At 37.2% G+C, this 19,843-nt stretch overlaps 2 protein-coding genes across 15 annotated transcripts in view; one reads left to right on the top strand and one right to left on the bottom strand.

Annotated features, from left to right (window-relative positions):
• KANSL1L (KAT8 regulatory NSL complex subunit 1 like) overlaps positions 1-7,475 on the top strand; it is a 152,128-nt gene extending 144,653 nt beyond the window's left edge. For all 10 annotated transcript variants that reach the window (XM_039469731.2, XM_010336371.3, XM_039469729.2 and 7 more), the window contains one exon: positions 203-7,475. In XM_039469731.2, coding sequence (XP_039325665.2) covers positions 203-433 — 231 coding nt within the window. In that variant the 3' untranslated portion in view covers positions 434-7,475. The remainder of the gene's footprint in view (positions 1-202) is intronic.
• Positions 1,034-19,814, bottom strand: RPE (ribulose-5-phosphate-3-epimerase). Of its 5 annotated transcripts, none has more exons than XM_010336374.3 (6): positions 19,619-19,814; positions 13,106-13,185; positions 7,335-7,474; positions 6,801-6,935; positions 5,902-5,988; positions 1,034-3,794 (listed from the first exon to the last, which is right to left on the bottom strand). In XM_010336374.3, the coding sequence occupies exons 1-6, from the start codon at positions 19,738-19,740 to the stop codon at positions 3,672-3,674; spliced, it is 687 nt and encodes a 228-aa protein (XP_010334676.1). In that variant the 5' UTR covers positions 19,741-19,814; the 3' UTR covers positions 1,034-3,671. The 5 variants fall into 5 exon arrangements, with proteins under 5 accessions (XP_010334676.1, XP_074255184.1, XP_010334677.1 ...); XM_074399083.1 differs by having other exon boundaries at positions 19,630-19,718; XM_010336375.3 differs by lacking the exon at positions 13,106-13,185 and having other exon boundaries at positions 19,619-19,707.
• Positions 19,815-19,843: the final 29 nt, after the last annotated feature.

Raw genomic sequence — 19,843 nt, forward strand, 5'->3', positions numbered from 1 at the left:
AAAAATGATTCCCAAAAGTCACTAAACAATTCTCAATATATTCCATTTTGAGATGCTAGACATTAAAGTTGAAATGAAAATTTGTACATTTATGTGCTAAAAGAACAGAACAAGTTATTACAGTATGGACATTTAGAGATTACTTGTTAGATGAATTTAAACAAGTAAGTTGAAACTTAACTGAAAATGTTTCCCCTTTCAGTCTTTGTGGTGGGAACGACGGGCTTTTCCACTGAAGGGTGAAGACATGGCAGCCTTATTATGTCAAGATGAAAAAAAGGATCAGGTTGAAAGGTCAAGCACAGCTTTCCATGGTGAAATCTTCTGTACCAGTGTACCAGAGAATAGCCACCATCCAAAAGAACAGTCAGATGGAATGGAAGAATACAAAACCTTTCGTCTAGGACTGACTAATGTTAAAAAAAGCAGGTGACAGGGAACAGGTTAAGAAAACTATGTAAATGTAGGAAAGATAGGAGGAAATAAAGCCCTGTTCTGGATCCTCTATCCCCTCCAGAATGAGAGCATGTTCTGCATGTATTAATCTTTTATGCTGTTTAAGAAACAGGCAAGATAAGTCTGTTTTTCCTTCTGGAACCACAAGGGTAACCAGCTTTTCATCTACAGACAAGTGGTAGTCATTTGTGTTTATCATGCAACTTACAGACACCAAGATATTAACTGCTTCAATTTGATGTCAAATCACATTACTGGGTAATTTTAAGACTATGTACCCACATCATACATTCACACACATATATACACACATACATACAAACTTGTGCGCCAAGTGACAGCTATTCTTTGTTTATATACATGGTAATTCATTAAAATTGCCTTAGTAATATATTAGAATATATAAATATATGTGTTTAAAATAAATATACATACACCCCCCCCAATGTAGTTTTAAAAACACTGGTAATGACCCACTCCACTTGGAAATGCATGTATGAACTACTCTATGAAATGTAAGCTGCAGTATATATAAAACACAGATTTCCACTCATAAAAGACATCTAAACGTCTTGAATATAGAGACGGAAGGTTTTGTTTTGTTTTTGTTTTTTTTAGTTTTTTAACATGTTTAACCAATAGAAGTTATTTACAGAAATTCATATACCAGATAATACAAAACTCCTTTATTCAAAATCACTGATATCTTTTGGACTAAACACAGGCTTTCTGTTTACTCCCAACAGAATAAAGCAAGCAAATCTGAGTTAAATATTGGTGCACTTTAATACTATCACATCTTTGAAAACTCAATTTGAGTTTTACCTATTTAATGTGTCTCATGAAGACACCAATTTAAAATGAGCCACAAACAGTAAAGTCCTATCAGTATAAAATTTGAAGGAAAAAAAAAAGATGATTGTATTTCTAGATTAGCAAGAAATTAGTAATTCTGGCTGATTTCTATTTCTAGCTAATTTGGTCATTCTTTGCCATAGCTTACTCTATTCAAATAAACATCTATTCTTACTTGCATCCTAGATTGGGAATTAAAAGTTTCCAAAGGACTATGTTTCAATATTGGATACTGAAGAGTATACATTAAAGAAAATTCCTTCTGAAGTTATGAAACCATTTATATGTGAAAGTTGAGGACAATTTATATATAAATCACTTTTTGCCATGTAAAAAAGGTTATTCAAGTTTAGTACCTGCATAACTGAAAATATTGGCCATTTGGCCTAGTCTGTGAGATTTAACACTAAGTTTTTGTTAGAGATTGAAAATTCTACTAGTCCTTTTAAAGGGTAAAAAATTCAAATTCAATACTAACAAACTTTTGCTTGTAGTTTTACTGTACATTTATTTTTAAAGAAAAAGAAAACAAAAGCCAGACAAACCCAAGTTGTCCAGGTAAACAAACTCAAATCTTTATCACATCTGATATTATAATCTTCTATGTAAGTTTTTTAATTAAAGTTATTTCTATATGCCTTGTGTTGTTTGACCGTTATTAAATGCGACCTATTCATGGCACAAAGCTTTTCCAAGCAAGCTTTCCCAAGCTGAAATAAAAATAAACATGAGCAAATTTTTACCTTATAATGCAGGAAAAACACCCAAGCAAGCTCTAGTCTATGCTTCAGTGTTAACATTCTTACTTTTTTAACCTTATTTCTCGAAACTCATAGTAGCCTCAAGAAGTTTATTGATACTGGTCCTGATATTTCTTGCCATATTTATAACAAGAGTATTTATAGGAATGAAGTAGCTGACACATATCTTTAGACTCTGTGTAATTTAGAACACAGTTATAAATACTCAGTTTATGGATTGACTCTGCATCCTGTCATCTTTCAGCCTACCTGATCTTTCCTGGAATAAAATAATATATCCTTGAGGTCAAGATCCATAGTTCCAGAATATTCTCAGCCATCTGGTTCTGCTATAGGGTAAAATTAGACTGGAAATAAGACAATGTTAAGTAAAAAGCTTCTTTTGCCCTACTCACCTCCCAAGGGCTCCATTTGTAAAAAGAGTACAGATCAGAAATGCTACCGCTTTCCAGGGAACCATCCTACTGTTAATTTCTTCAGTTTTTAAATGGGGACAAAAATATCTGCTTTATTACCACTTGCAGAGGTGATTTACAGAGTTAATGAGAATGTATTGAAGTACTTTATAACTCGCAAAATATAAACTTATATAATGGTAGCCACTTTGTATTGAGCATATTCTAAATTCTGGGACTAGTACTGGAAACTTTACATATATAGTATTACTTCTTAATTTGTATTGAGCATATTCTAAACTCTGGGACTAGTACTGGAAACTTTATATATATAGTATTACTTCTTAATTCTCAACACAACCCCACAGTTGTTCTAATTACATTCAATGTATAAGTGAGTTCAGAGAAGCACAAAAAGGTTGGGTGATTTGTTAAAGGTCCAGCTAGAAAGCGGCAGCTTCAGAATTCAACCCAATATTACTTCCAAACAGAGGCTTTACTTTTCCTTTCTACGCAGAGGTAACACAACAGCATTATTTAACCTTAAAAATGGTGGGGAGGAATCACTGAATAACCTGCTTTGACAAACGCCTGGATAAAATCTATGCTTGTATTTTAGAACCCCTGGGTTTCACACATTGTTTTCATAGTTTTTACACATCAAGTGTAAGGTGAAAAGTAATAAATTTTGAGAACCAGTAATATGGTATGCCATGCCACCAAAATTTGTATTTTAAAATTCCATTCAACTTGTATTTCCAAGCATATAAACAAATCACGAATAACATGAAAACCATAAAGACTTCCTCTGCTTTTGGAAAATAGCTGAGAAACAACAAAATGCTTTTGAGAAATACAGAAAAAATTTGTTTTTGTAGTGTAGCTAATATGCCCTCATTAGGCATTAAGACACTTTTCTGTTTGTAACCTTAATGCAGCCATAGTTTTACTCTATATAAAAATCAAGTTTCTTAATAAAAACAGTACTTACTCACTAATCGTTAAATTGCATCACTAAAAATGTAGTTATACACACCAATTTCTAACCTTTCAGACTATTCTGCACAACCAATTTTAATCACTGGAATGAATAACTGCTCAAAAAAGCAGTACTGCTTCACTTGCATTATGATTTGGTAGTCAATATTCCTGTTTTCCAATAAAAGGGAGATTTCATGAACAGAAACATTGGGCTCCTTATGATTCATCGATCAAGAGAACGTTTCTGAGCAGCTTCTGAGCAAACATTTCTTAATAGGTTGATCACAGATCTGGGGTCTTCGCTCCTCATAATAGCACTGCCAGACACAATCATGTTAGCTCCTGCCTGGAAGAAGTAAACAGTTAGGTTTCTCAAAGGAAAATGTCAAAAAACCTAAAACAGAATTCCTGGACTAGAGTGTCTACCCTTGCATTTACCAACATTTCAATCATATGAGAGCCACTTTGAGATTAAGTAGACTTAAGCAATCCAGTTCAATAAGGAAATTTAAAATGTTCACAAATGAGGATGTGAGATTATTTTTAAATGTGTCTAAGAAATCACTGACCTTTCTGGTAAACCAACTCTTAATGGTATCACTGCTATTCTACATGGTATCATTTCTACTCTTAAGCCTTTACTCCTCAGTTCCACTAAGGTTTTCCCAATATGCACCAATGCCTCTACAGTTACTTAAAAAAAAGAAAAATTTTAATCTTTGAATTATATTTATATGAATTTGTGAGTATGAAAGGACAACTATTGCTAAAATGTGAAATTATCCATAAACTATGGCAAAATTAAAGTGATTTCTCATTTTTGTGTCAAAAAATGGAATGTCTCTTTATACTTCATTGCATTCCAGAATGCTTTCGAAGCTTTTAAAAAAGTTTTTAAGGTACTTTTAAATATGAAAGCAAAGAAACTAAAAAGAAAAGCTAGTAACACTGGGTCCAAATTTAACTCCAAGCTTCCTAGGATTTGATTTTGAGGACAGAAACCCAATCTATTATGTGATTCATTGCTAAAACATAGAGGGAGAAGTGGAGGAACCACACAGGCTGAGGAAAATTTTTCCAGACAGACATTGTCACTATGTGTGACAACATTTCAATAATATTCCTCATAGAAATTATGAAGGTGAATTTTATAGGGACAACACTGCATGTATCTCTTTAGTTAACCCATTTATGACTAGTGTTCCATTAATGGAATGCTAACTTTTTGGGAGTTCTTTATATTCTACTGTTTAAGGTCATCGCCAAGGTCTGATTTTTCACACAAAAAATTATGCAACCTCCAGCATAAAAGCAGGAATAGTATAATGGCAAAACACAGTTCAGTACAAAGCAATTCCACAAGCAAAAAAGAATATGCACTCGCTGACCATCTAGCCAGCCCCTCCTGCATAAGTATTGACTACTATCAAGCTTTTGATAGGTATATATCAAGCAGAAAAGTGTGGCAGTTGTACTAGAACCTGGAAGTAGATACACCACATTGTTGAAGAAAAGCAAGTCATGTGAGCTTTAATCACCTGTGGTACTACCAAAAGGCTGGCATCCTCAAGAGACCAACTATGCTAGACTAGCTATCTGAAAAAAAAGTTTAAAAAACTTTATCTTGCTTCTATATAGACGGCTAAAGAGGTAATACAGAGAGAGCCAAAGGGGTATCCGGCCTAGATTTTCATCAAAAATGGTTCTAGCAAGTTCTTACAAGGAACAACTAAGTAACATCTAGGTTCTAAAGAATAACGTAATAATTAAATAAATTAGATTTCCTTTTTTCCCCTTTGGTAAGGAGGTATCTTTTAATTCCACATTTTAGAAAAATTTCTCACTTCCAAGGCCCTGAAACAATGCTCTTCCAAAGGGCTGAAATTCGACATACTGTTTTTTAAAAAAGAACTGTCTTCAGCCTTCCTGAGACAACCAGGATTTACTATTTAACAATCTATGTGATTTTAGAATATCCACTTATGGGCCGGACACAGTAGCTCACATCTGTAATCCCAGCACTTTGGGAGGCCAAGGCAGGCAGATCACTTGAGGCCAGGAGTTTGAGACTAGTCTGGCAAACATGGTAAAACCTCATCTCTACTAAAAATATAAAAAGTCAGCTGGGCATGGTGGCAGGTGCCTGTAATCTCAGCTACTCAGGAGGCTGAGGCAGGAGAATTGCTTGAATCCGGGAGGCAGAGGTTGTAGAGCAGAGATCACACCACTGCACTCAAACCTGGGCCACAAAGGGAGACTCTGTCTCAGAAAAAAAAAAAAAAATCCACTTGTAGCTCTTTATTTTCCTAGTTGTACACGTAAACAAAAAATACTTTTCCAAGAAAGAAAAGTCAACATAGGAACCATAGAGGAAATCACTGGCCCATGAGACAATGTCCTAGAGATGTATCTGACAGGAAATTGGTCTAGTCGTAGTTGAAGAGCAATCTCACCTCTGCACACTTATGGACAGTGTCAGGACCTACTCCACCATCGACCTCTATATCCAAAGACGGGAACTGGGTCCTCAACCAGTGAACCTAGATATACATGAGGAAATAAGTAACTCCTGAAGTAGATATGTGGGGTGAGGGGGAAAACCAAATAAACAAAAAAATCCAATAGCCAATATTAGCCATTAAAACTCCAATTGTCTCACACAATTAGTATACCAATTACAACATTATTACTGGGGAACACTTGGTTTAATAGCAAGCTTTGTTCTGTTTGGAAAACAGCAATCTGTCATGTCTTTGCAGAGACTGTATGTCATGGAAACGACAGAGATAAACCCTCAATAGTCAATGACAACTTCCAAGAGATCTAAAAGCTACAGAAAAAATAGTTTCAAAAGAAAATTTCAAGATTGCCAGGCGTGGTGGCTGACGTCTTTAATCCCAACACTTTGGCAGACCAAGGCAGAAGGACAGCTTAAGTCCAGTGGCTCAAGACCAGCCTGGGTAACACAGTGAGACCTCCTAATGGTGGTATGCACCTGCAGTCCTAGCTACTCAGGGGGCTGAGACAGAAGGATCTCTTGATCCCAGAAGGTCAAGGCTGCAATTAACCCTGACCGCATCACTCCATTTCTAAATAAATGAAAAGAAGCCCGGGTGACAGAGAAAGACTTTGTCTCAAAGAGAAAATTTCAAGATAAAGATGTAATACATTTCGAATTTCCCAATCAGAAATCTATTACAGCATTTATTACTTGGTATTAGAATGATCTGTAAGCATCCCCATCTCCTCACCTTCAGAATAGGTTATGTCTAAATATACAAGCCTTTCAATAAATGCTTGCGGAATGAACACACAGTAAAAGCCTCAACCCAAAATCAAATACTTCTTTTACCTTTGGCATCATGTCTTCCATAAATTTCTGCCCTCCAAACCCCGGTTCCACTGTCATAACCAAGGCCATATCTATTTGATTAGCCCATGGTGCCAAATACTCAACTGAGGTTCCTGGTTTGATGGCAAGGCCAACCTGTAACAGAGACAAATATGCTATATCACATTAGCAATTACTTCTGTATTATGTTATTGTGGCATAGCAGGCCCAGTAGAACGATCTATTCCCATTTTTAGAGAGTTAACAAAACTATTAAATGTAAATATTTCCAATAGGCAGTAGCTTTCAGGAAACATTAGTGGAATATATAAGTGCTATTTGACAAAGAAGTTAAACACTGGCTTCACAGCTGAAGAACAACTGCTTAAGTCAGGTATTCTTTACCTGCAGTGGGCCCTGACTAGGCCACTGCACTTTAGCCTGAGCAACAGAGCAAGACTCTGTCTCAAAAAAAGAGAAAATTTCCCATTTCCAGCAAATCTTTCCACCTCTGAGAATAAATGTTACAAAACACTCTCGTCACTCATTTCTTACCTTCATCCCATTCTCCCGAATGTCTTTAATCAAAGCCCCTGGGTTCTCAGTGGCCTCAAGATGAAAGGTGTACTGATTGGCTCCTGCGATAGCCATTGGCTTTACCCACTGTTCTGGCTTGGACACCATCATGTGCATGTCTAGAAAGAAAAGACACTTCAAAATATTACTGAAAAATACCTGGCTCATGTCATTGGAAGACAACCTACATGCAGTTTTTGCCACTTTGGATATGAACTCTTTGGGCATCACACAGATCATTATTTAAATAGTTGTATTTCAGTATTAGGTAGTTTTCTCTTATATGAAGACAGGATTTATTTAAATTCATTTACAAAAAAACTACTTTCCCACAGAAAGCATATGGTGCTATATAAGAAAAGTTAACATCTAAAAATCAGGAAATCTAAGTCCAGGTCCAGGAAATGCCACTCTAAAAAACTTAAAGAATATGTCATATTATCTGTGCAGACTAGTTTCCTCTAGGAAAAATTAAGTGATTCTTTTCATTTATTCTTTCTCCTCTAGGAAAAATTAAGTGATTCTTTTCATTTATTCTTTCAATTTATTGAGCAGTTACTGCACCATTAATTATTTTAGGTCCTAGAGTTAGAGCAAAAACAGGAAACTCTCCTGTTATAGGGATAACGTTTTTAGTGGAAGAGTCAAAAAACAAACAAAATAAAATATACACTAGGCTGGCAGTTAATATGGCTGGTGTGCCTGGGGAAGGAGATACACCAGTCAGAGATCAGGGACGCATGGTGAAAAGAAACCCTATGGCATTCTGCAGGCCACTGGGAAAAACCACCACAGTGTAGTGACAAGATACAACTGAGGAAGCTACGACAGCAATAACCCAGTTGAAAAATGATGGCAGCAATTCAGAATGGATATGTTCTGAAATAAGAGCAAAGAGAGTTGAGGATGGATGAGATGTAAAGAATGAGAGGATCCTCCATGGATGGATGGATGAGAGGAAAATAAAGATTGTGCCAAGGATTTTGGCCTTATCAACTAGAAGAGCAGAACTACCATTAATTGAGAGGCAAAAGACTGCAAGAAGAACACATTTAGGGAGAAGGACATGTTAACGACAAGAAACCTGATATTCATCCTAATTCAAAAGATTCATATAAACACATAAGGTGAAAACGGACATGGACTTCTTAAAGATTTTGACTTAAAACATAATACCATTTCATGAGGAAAGGGTAGTTTAAAACAAGCTAAACCAAGAAATAACACTGTGAAGAGTCCTGTGTTTGATAGACGGTAGAGAGGAGAAGTTTTGAGTTTTTTGTTTTGCTAGAGGAAGCACATTTCTGTCACAGCCAAGCTATATTTAAGAAAAAAAATTCCAACATTCCAGAACAATAAAGCCTTGGGAAAAAAGTCAGATAAAGACAGTACAAAGTTTGACTAATGAAGTCAAGATTAATGTTTATATTTCTAATCCAGCAAAAGTAATTATATGAGAACCTATTTTAATTTTTTAAAAATAGAGATGATCTCTCGCTGTTTTCCAGGCTGGTCTTGAACTTTTTGCCACAAGTGATCCTCCCACCTTGGCTTTCCAAAGTACAGGGATTATAGGCATGATCCACCACACTGGCCTCAATTAGAACATATTTAAATAGGTAAAACGTTATTCTTAAAAAATATATTAAATCTGGTATTTCTTATTTCTTTGTATTATAAGCGAGGAAAATTCAAGCTGGTTTAAAATACCTACTTTATTCATTCCTTAAGTTACCAGACTGTTAGCTATGTCATCCTTACTCTATCTCTAGCATCCAGTAACCACTAGCAACCCTCAATGGAGAATTTCTATGGTGTTCAGGATGTTAATGGTTCAGAAAATCTGTATATAGTTAACATAAGATCAGCAATTCTCAAACATTCTCATTATCAGGCTCCCTTTCACACTCTTAAAAATTAACAACTCCAAGAAACTTCTGTTGATATGGGTTATATTTATAGATATTTAATGTATGCGAAATTCAAACTAAGACATTTTAAAGCATGCAATTTTTAGCAGGTATGGTGGCCCACACCTATAATCTCAGGAGGCTGAAGAGGGAGGATGGCTTGAGCCCAGTTTGAGATCATCCTGGGCAACATAGCAACACTCCTTCCCAACAACAACAACAGAATAATTAGCTAGGCATGGTGGTGTGTTCCTGTAGTCCCAGCTACTGAGGTGGAGGGGGCTGGGAGGAGGACTGCTTGAGCCCAGGAAGACTGAGGCTTCACTGAGCTACGACCACTACCACTGCACTCTAGCCTGGGTGACACAGCAAGACTGTGTCAAAAAAAAAAAAAAAAAAAAAAAAAAACTCCATTGCATATTAATTAAGAGTGGCATTATTTGTTTTACATTTTTGCAAGTCATCAGTGTCTGGCTTAACAGAAGATACCTACGATCTCACAACTGTTCTGTATCCAATCTGTTGTAATACAGATATCCCATGTTACAATGGGGTTACAACCCAATAAATTCATCCTAAATTGAAAATACTGTTGTGTCTAATTGCATTTAGTACACCAACATAACAAGTATCATAGCTTAGTCTAGCCTATCTTAAATGTGCTGAGTGGTAATTTTATAAAGGCTAGCTGCACTGTGCACTCTTGTAAACCATATCAGTGAGCTTTTCATTTTTTGTTACATTAAAACCCATTGTTTATCTTATATTTTGAATGGGTCTTTTAAGTACTGATTTACTGAGTTACATAAATCTTACAAATAGTGACAGATCTCATAGTTAAATAAGTTTTTCAAAATTCTGCCTTTGGCAACAAAATCTAACAAGGTATCTTTCCTCGAAGAGACAGATTCACTTAGAATTTTTTAAAATGTTGTATCAAGTCTGAAAAACCATAGTTTATCTGTCAGTTGTTCTTTCAAATAAATAAAGATAGTATTCAGGAAGAAAGTGGCTAGTTCAGATCATAACTCTACGGTGCAAGTGGTTTTCCCTGAGGAAATCATTATGCTCCAGTATGCAGCACGGCAGCACAAGTGCTTCATATGCACTTCCTACCTTGTCAGGCAAAATACTAAAAAGACCTGTATTCAAGGTCCAAGATGTATTAAAATTAATTTGTACTGCTTCATCAAGGATACTTACTGCAAATGCATGATGATGAAGAATATGACGATTCCTGATACAGTCCTTGTCTTGGAGTTGGGTTACAGTATCAGCAAACTAACTCATCAATGTTTCTGTACCATCAGTAGAAATAATGGCAAGTAATTTCCTAATATGAAAATAGTTGTGATATATCCTCATGGATGATGTGAAAAGTGTCTTAAGAATTTATATGGGTCCTTATACAACTACTTAAAAATCACTGATTCAGACAGTAACAGAAACAGACTTTTTCCTATTTCTGTATTTCTTAGATGGTTATTTCTACTCAATATGAAAATGGAACAGTTAAGAATGTTAGCATTACATACGTAATCTATGTTCTAGAATACATTCATATATCAATTATCCAACAACCAAAATCCAAGAATTAATAAATGTTTCTTAAGGTAAAAAACAAAGCAGTTGGGTTCAGTGACTTACATCTGCAATCACAACACTTTGGGAGGCCAAGGCAGAAGGATGGATTCAGCCCAAGCGTTCAAGATCAGCCTGGGCAATACAGGGAGATCCCATCTCTACAAAAAGTAAAAAAAAACCAGCCAGGTGTGGTGGCACACACCTATAGTCCTAGCTATAGCTGTGGTAGGAGGATTACTTGAACCAGGAGTTCAAGGATGCAGTGAGCTATAATTGCACCACTGCACTCCTGCCTGGATAATAGACTGAGACCATCTCTTAAAAACAAAAAAACAAGGGTCACAAAACCCAAACATTAAAGTGCATGGAGTTCATTTATCTTTTGGACCAAATTCTAGAAAGAGTAATTAGTAAGTTTCAACCAACTAAAAACAAGAAGAAAAAGCAGATTGTGTGTGGTGGCAGCAACATGGGACTAGTAAAAGGAAAGGCATCGACAGGGAAGGATACAGACAATAGTAAGGTGTGATGATGGAAGCCCAAACAAAAGGGAACGAAAAGGAAAAAAAAAAAAAAAGCATTAAAAAAAATTCACACAAGAAAGCCAGAAGCAAGGATTCTGGCCATTGATGTACAGTGGGAGCAAACAATGCTATTTATTTCATCCACCTCTCATGGTCATGAGAACAACTTTACTTCATAGGAAAAGTCATGGTATCTGCTATATAAGCTAATTGTGGCTTCAAAAAAAAAAAAGTTTAGATAATCGGAGGACTATATCCCATTACACGGAAATTTCAAAATGGGGAACATATTGGTGGAACACTGTTTCTTCATGCCACATAAATGAGGTAATAATGTACATTTTCTTTGGTGCACTGAAAGTAGATGGATGCTATACAGAGGCTGGGGGCTGTACCCAAAAGAATTTTTTGTGATAGTGTAAATGTCCCATAGTTGCACTATACAATATGTGACTACTGAAGACTTGCAATGTGATTAATGTGAATAAGAAACCGAATTTTTAAGTTTATGTAATTTTTTAAGATGGAGTCTCACACTGTCACCCAGGTTGGAGTGTAGTAGAACAATCTCAGTTCACTATAATTTCCCCCTCTCAGGTTCAAGGGATCCTCATGCCTCAGCCTCCTAAGTAGCTGACATTATAGGTGTGCAACACCACATCCAGCTAATTTTTGTATTTTTAGTATAGATGGGTTTTACCATATTGGCCAGGCTGGTCACGAACCTAAGTTTATTTAATTTTAATAGCTACATGTGGCTTATGACTACTATAGTGAACAGCATAGAGTCCTTCATAAAATTGGTCATCAACATGCTGATTATAAAGAATCTAAGTTCTACTAAATTCTAAGTTATATTAAAAAAAAAAAAAAAAAAAAAAAAAAAACACTATTTATGGCTAGGCGTGGTGGCTCAAGCCTGTAATCCTAGCACTTTGGGAGGCCAAGGCAGGTGAACTGCTTGAGCCCAGGAGTTCGAGACTAGCCTGGGCAACATGGTAAGACCCAGTCTCTATTTAAAAAAAAAACAACAAAAAAAAACACTATTTATAAAAACTTGTAAAATTTCTTATGTTTAAGAGACCTGGCAGGTAAGACATTGCTAACTTAGTATAAATCACTTGTAGGCCACTAAGTAATTTAAAAAATCTTAATTACATTGTACTATGACATTGGAGTGAATATTTAGGCATCACTTGCAGAAAGCTCCAATTCACACAAAATAAATGGCTTCTAGACCATGTATCAACTGATTCATAAATTCATTTAACAATTACACTGAGCCCTGATCATGTCTATGCTTAGCTTTAGGAAAACCACAGTAAACATGGTAGATTCCATCCCTGCCCGCAGAAAGTTTATAGTCTAACAAAAGTAATCTCAGATCAAAGGAAGCTCTAAAAGGAAAATCAACAGGTGATAAGATAATTGGATAAATGTTAATTTGGGAGAGGGCAATCAGAAAGGCTTCTCTGAGGAATTAACAAATGACTTGAGGCCCAAAAATGAGACAGCCAGCCAAGCTACTACTACTGCCTGTTTCCAGGCAGATTAGCCAAGGCCCAGAGGCAGGAAGATGTTTGGCTTGCTACCAGAGTCAGGCTAATGAAATCCCAGCACAGGGAAGTTGGGGAAAGGGTGCCAGATGAACTTGGAAGTTAAAAAATCAACCATCCAGTTTTCCTTTACTTGAGCAACACATCCAGCTTCAGATGGCGTAACACCCACTTACCAAAGAAAGGGTCCTGGCCTAGCTGCTTTCGAAGGCTTTCTACCACAGGGTGACCAAAGGTGATGTTGGGAACAAAATGCCTACAAGACAAACAAAATCTACTCTGAAAATGTTTTCAATTCAGTTTCTGTATCTCTCTCAATATGAATTCTGACAGGGGTTGAGGGGATTGTATGCAATGTTTTTCAATTTAATACTTAATCATCAGTATTAAATAACACTAAAAATACTAGGTTATTTTGGTTTTACAAGGTAATGTCTTCTTAACATTTCAACAAATCATGTCACATACGATTTGACTCTATAATTCATAATCCATGACAGGTAGAAACAGAGAGGTGACAAAATAAAAAACCCTCAGGTTTTATGACTTGCCCAAGTCACACACTAGTTAGTAAGTCTGGACTCCTAATATTGGTCTCCTGAATCCTAGGCTGTCACAGGAGGCCTGTGGCTACTTCTAATCACTTCTATCACAGGGTACTAAATGACTGTTTCTTTAAACTTTTTAAAAAAATGACTAGTAAAGAAACATGATGTGTTTATTAATAAAGACCACCTTTCACTGAGGGTTTACTATATGCCAAGCATTGTACTTCCTTTCATCTTCACAACAGCCTTATAAAGTAGATGCTATTATTATCCCCTCTGAAGAGCACAAGATAAATAAAATCCTTAAGTAACTCAGTTAATAATTTGTGAAAGTGAATTCAAATTAAGTTTACCAGCCAGGTATGACAGCTCACGCCTATAATCCTAGCATTTTGGAAGGCTGAGGCAGGCAGATTATTAATAAAAACTTGAGGTCAGGAGTTCGAGACCAGCCTGACCAACATAGTGAAACCCTATCTCCACTAAAAATAAAAAAATGAGCCGGGTGTATTTTTACCGGTGTGGTAGCGTGTGCCTGTAATCCCAGCTACTCGGGAGACTGAAGCAGAAGAACTGTTTGAACCCAGGAGGTGGAGGTTGCAGTGAGCTAAGATTGTGCCACTGTACTTCCAGCCTGGGTGAAACAGCAAGACTTCGTCTCAAAAACAAATCAAGTCTACCAGACCCAAAGTACTTATCCTTTACCTTAATCCAGTTAATCTTTTTGTTCTATCACTAGTTCACTTAAATATTTAACAAAACCTCCTATATGCAAGTAGCGTACTAGGTGCTTCAGAAAACTGTTTTGTAAAGAAATATGCTACAGTTCCTGTTTATCCTAGGAGTTTACAATCTCAATGGCAAGAGATAACAGAGATCGACAGCTAAATGACAGCTAATGACTCAATGATTTGACAGAGCTGACATCCCCAGTTCCCTTTATATCCAAGTGGCCCATGTGACTCTCACCACTGGACTGTGAGTGCAAATGATGTGTCACTGCAAAGTCCAGAAGGTTAAGTACAATTCCTTTCCTATTGCCACTTTACCCTTCTGCCAATAAAGCCCTTACAGAATGGCAGAGTCACAGGATGGAAGAACACTCACACCTAACTCTTACATGGATGAGAAACTAGAATTCTAAGCTACTGAAATCTGGCCTTGGTTAAAGCAGCAGGTATTATCCTATATGAGGATTATAAGAGAAGATATACAATAACAGGCAGGCAACATGTGATTATAGATAACACACACATAAAATAAAAGCAAGTATTAGAGAACGTTAAGAAAGAAGTTGTTCATGAGATTTACAAAACAGGATTTATGAAGAAAGATGGAAAAAGAAACAAAAGTAGAAAATGAAGCAAAAGCAGATATAAGCAAGTTATACTCAAAGACGTGGAGCGTGGTAATGACCAACTTTGGATATTGTAAAAAAGATGGGAGGTAGGTAGTATCAAAAGGTGTCAAACGCCAAGCTCAGTGTCTGGACTTCTGTCCTGCTGTAAATACGAAGTAAGATCTTAAAGCAAGAAACATTAATAAATAAGATAGAATGGGAAATAAATTGCAAGAAGGTAGGTAATTGCAACTGCCACTTGATAGGTGGCAAGGCACACTATGAATGGCAAGGAATGGTAAAACGGATGGGATCTGTTAAACGATTAGGTGTGTGGGAGGGGAGTTAACATACAAACTATGTTTAAGAGCTTACACTTAGATGAGAGGTAGAATGAGTGTTAATAAAAACCAAACTTATATGTGGGCCATACAAAGTTCTAAAGACTTTCTAGATATTAAATCATTAAAAACTCCTAACAACCTTGTGAGCTAGGTACTTTTATTACCCGTATTTTACAGATGACGAACAGAGGCCCAAGGTCACACAACCAGTTATGTGCTGGAGACAGGAGTTAAACGTCGGCACTATGGCTACAAACTCCAGGCTCTTAACTACTATGCTCATCTGCCCTTACAATGACAGCTAACAAACAAACAAACAAACAAACAACGGGGAAAAAGTCCAGTGGGGAAGAGATTCAACAGAGAGAGGTAAGGATTCAGGAGACATCTGACAGGGACAGGTAAGGTGGATGCGTACAGACACTTTCACTCAATAACACCTTGGTCTTTGGAGGTTTAACTTCTATCATTAAAAAAATTATTCTACCATTTGCCTAAGCCATGATTGTCAGGGCTGTGGATAAGACACGTGTGTTTATTTAAAACTTGAAATAAGGGTCAGAGAAGCAGGCTCTAAGGCCTATTGAATGTTTTACAACTCTGGAATTAAGGATTTCAATTTCACATACTGTTCTTTTAATTTGCTGAGTCTGAGAAATAGTTTTGTTGTCTTAACATTAGGTTTCATTTATTATGAAAATAAAAGTATAATAACCACCTCCCAAGTAAATATAGGAACCAAAAAAAAAAAAATACACTTTTATTGAGAAAACCGAAACAAAACGTATAAAAATACTAACCCTAAAGTTATGTGACTTAATTTGTGCTTTTGAAAATCAATTCAATGCACTAGGTTCACAAAGTATATCAGAAGAACAAAAATGCACCAGTAGTCTCAAAAAAACCCAAAGGCTATGCTAAACCATAACAAAAAAATGGCTACACTCCTAAGCATGAAGTCAGGATGTCCCAAATTTGCCAAACAGTAAGCATGAGAGCAGTTCTAATATATTTACAGTCTCTACCTCAAGCCTACTGACTCCAAAAAGGACTGAGAATCTGAATGTTTAACAAATGCTTGAGGGAGTTAACAGACCAGTTTGGAAAACAATTATTTCGCTTTAATGGAGAGAAACTTCATTAAAAAGTCTGCATCATTATCTTATTCTGCCTCTTTTTCCTTTAAGTTATTTTCTGGAGTTAGTTAAGTCTGAAAGAAACAAAATACAACAAAAAGGTATCCCTTTCTCCCAAGGACTTACTGGAATTAAACTATAATTGTTTGTAATACAAGGATATGATTTTCTCTCTCATGTTCCATCATTAGTCCTAAGCTTTACTTATGTAATTCCAATGCAATCTACTGCAGACAGATCAAGCCTTTTACCCTATCCCCCAACAAGGCAAAGATGATAAAAGGAGAATTAGGGTCACTATAAAATGTACAAGACTGTAACAAGAAAACAATCTTACTGTGAATCCGGAATCACAAACTCAAATGCTGCTGGGGGTTAGCAGATAACATTAAAGAGCAATACAGAGCAGATAGGGAAAGGGGCCAAATGAAGAACACGTGGCACGACTAAAGGTGGCACTGCCCCATTCAGCTCCAGCGCATGTCACCTCGTAAGACTGAGGGCCCAGTGCTGCCAAGTCTTTAGATTGCTTTCTTTTTCCAAAAGTCGGAAATCCAGTATTAATATGAAATCTCCCCAGTTTTAAATCCTGGTAACTGATTTAGAAATTATTTGCTCTGCCCCACGGTTAGAGTGAACACTTTCTAGTCACTGTCTTGTCATGATCTATTTATGTGTTTTCTAGTTTTTTTCCCCCAGAAAATACACTTGTTCTTTGTCTCACATACCCAACCATGCTAGTGCTCCATCTTCCACAGTATTACCACAACTGGTTTCTGACTTTCTAAATGAAGAAATTCAGTTGTAATCAGGGGAGAAACTGAAGGTCTTGGTGGGGAGGAGGAGACTAGAAAACAACAAGCACATCCAAAGTGTAATGCTGGATGAGATTTTTAAAAGGGGTCAGGAGAAAAAAAAACACAAAGGCAGTCTTGGGAGGGAAGGTACATTGTGGTTGGTCACCTTTCAAAGGAAAGAAAGAACACAGCCCATAAGGGCACTGGTAGCAGCTCTGTCAGGTTTTGCCTAATCTGGTGAGACATTAGGGAAGAAGCTGGTTTCCTCCTTTGCAAAAGGGGAATACAAACAGCTCTTTACTCAGAGTGTAGAGAAGATTAAAAGGGAAATAATTTTAAAACTGTGTATGCAGAATTCAGTTTTTCCAAACCAAAGTATCTCCTAGAAAAGGGGAAGAGGAATCAATAAAAAATACTTTATCTTTTAATTTTTTTTTTGTTCCTCAAACTCTGATCCATGATGAATATTTTATTGAGCTCAGTCTGCCATAGAGCTGGGAGTGGAGAAAAGTGACTCCTTAGAGACTCCTATTATGATTAAGCAGTTCATTCATTCAGCCAATGATAACTAAGCTCCTTATGGTGCTTTTCTAGCAAATAATACATAGGTGAGCAAAAAGAAGATAAATTTGGCTTTCAGGAAGCTTATAGGGTAGCAGGAGAGACATGAAATAAGTTAGCAAGAATAAGTATACAAATTATTAGTTGCTTTTTTGAGGCCAAAGAATGTCTTAATCATTCCCTGTACGCCTAGGACCCACAGAAAGCATTTAATTTGTGAGACAACACAAGCTGTTGCATTGCTTCCAATCCTGATTCCACCATTTCCTAGTTACGAGACCACTGGCAGATGACTTAACCTCTCTGTACCCAATTTTTCGCTGCCAAATGCTGGTGGTAATAACACCATCAACTTCAAACAGTTGTGTGAGTTAATTCACACACACACACACACACACACACACACAAAGCCAGAATAGAAACAGCCAAGTGCTCTTACACATTGCTATTATGGTTATCATTAATAGTCCTGACTGGTGAACTGAAACCATTACTTTCCCCAACCATTCACTTACTCAAACATGGCTTAATTAAAACCAGACTGCTTTCTGTGTCAAAAAAGACTCACAAACATACATGTAGCTTGTTCAATCCTGTGACCCCCTAGGTGTTTTCTCAGGCACAAAAATGTAGCTACTTATCTTTGAGGTATACGCTCAGTGTCCCACACACTTGTGAGAGTTTAGAGCTTTCAAGCACAGGTGTCAAAAATAAGGTATATAAATAGAATTACATATAATGGCCAACTAAAAACCAACCTTTGTGAGAGGTAATATTTACTAACCTTTTTACACATTTAGTCTATTACTCTTAGTACTCTGTGGTCAAAGTTTTGTCTTTATCAGTTGGGTGAACTAAGGTAACTGGGTAAAACGCAAAAGAGAAACAATACATTTAACCACACAGAACAACGAAAAACAAAACTCTTCAAAGTCAGATGAATATTAAAAAGAAAAGGAAATTATCATCTTTTGAAAATAACACCCATTTGAAAATTGGGAAGAGAGTTTTTATCTATTTAAAATAAATTTATTTTTCCATCCCCACCCAAGATAACGGTGTTTATGACTTTTATAGTCAGTTAAAAGTGGGGGCTCAGAGAAGGACTTGGCAAACCCAGGAAGGGCCAAATTGCAAGTCTGTTACAATCTTCTGTAATCCTGAGGGAGTCTTACTACTTTCTCTGGGTTTGCTTCCTCATTCTATAACCAACTTCCGAAACTAGTATCCTGATTCCAAACAATATTAGGTGCTATAACTACAGTGCTTAAAAATTACTTACAAAAAACTGACCTCCCTGAAGAGCAGGGTGCCTGAAGACAGAATAGGAAAATCAGAATTTTAATAATAATGCAACTAACAATTATAAAGAACTTAATATACGCCAGGCACTTTAAACTTTACATGTAATTGCTCATTTCATCTTCCAAAGATGCCTAAGCTGTAAGTTCTATTAGTAGTTCAATTTTTCAAATAATGAAACTGAAGCTCAATTAGGTTAGTGGCTTGTCCAAGGTAACCCAGGAAGTGGCAGAACTCGGGAACCTCAGTGCAGGTGCCAAGTTTAATCGTTACAGGACTCCGTCTCCCAGCTTTGCCACTAACTAGCTATATGAGCTTGGGCAAGTCATGCTTCTCCCCTTGGGCCTCAGTTTCTCTAGCTGAAAGTGAAGAAACGTCCTAAAGATTTAAGGTCGCTTCCGGGTCCTAAGTGATGGAAGACCACACGTTACGTGGGGGGAGGGGAGGAGCTGAGATTTGGGACCCGGCCGCAACCCAGGATGCCGCGTCGGGTCCGCTCCTGCCAGGACCGCCAGGGATCCTACTCCATTCCCCTTCTAGCAACTCATTCAGAGTGAGGCGCTCGGTGGCACTGGAACGCGGCACATCAACAGGCATTCAGTAAAGGTGCGCTGATCCCGCCCCACCGCGCCGCAAGCCCGACCGGAGCCCGGAGGAGTTACCCGTCCATTACATCCAGGTGCAGATAATCGGCCCCAGAGTCTAGCATCCGGAGGCACTCGGCCCCTAAATTGGCCAGGTCGCTGTTGAGGATGGACGGGCCAATCTTGCAGCCAGACGCCATACCGCAGGTTCCGAAAAGCAAGTTATCCCACGAGTCCCCCGGCAAGACTAGCCGTCGCCCCGATTGGGCGCGCAGTCTTGGCCCCGCCCCTTCCCCCTGCAGG

The sequence above is a fragment of the Saimiri boliviensis genome, chromosome 5 (genome assembly GCF_048565385.1).
Source record: "Saimiri boliviensis isolate mSaiBol1 chromosome 5, mSaiBol1.pri, whole genome shotgun sequence".
Taxonomy (NCBI): domain Eukaryota; kingdom Metazoa; phylum Chordata; class Mammalia; order Primates; family Cebidae; genus Saimiri; species Saimiri boliviensis.

Coding starts and splice junctions, on each gene's coding strand:
- RPE (XM_010336374.3), bottom strand. CDS start 19,740: ATGGCGTCTGGCTGCAAGATTGGCCCGTCCATCCTCAACAGCGACCTG. Junction 13,186..19,618: donor CACCTGGATGTAATGGACGG/GTAACTCCTCCG, acceptor TTTGTCTTGTAG/GCATTTTGTTCCCAACATCA. Junction 3,795..5,901: donor CTGTCCATAAGTGTGCAGAG/GTGAGATTGCTC, acceptor TACTTCTTCCAG/GCAGGAGCTAACATGATTGT.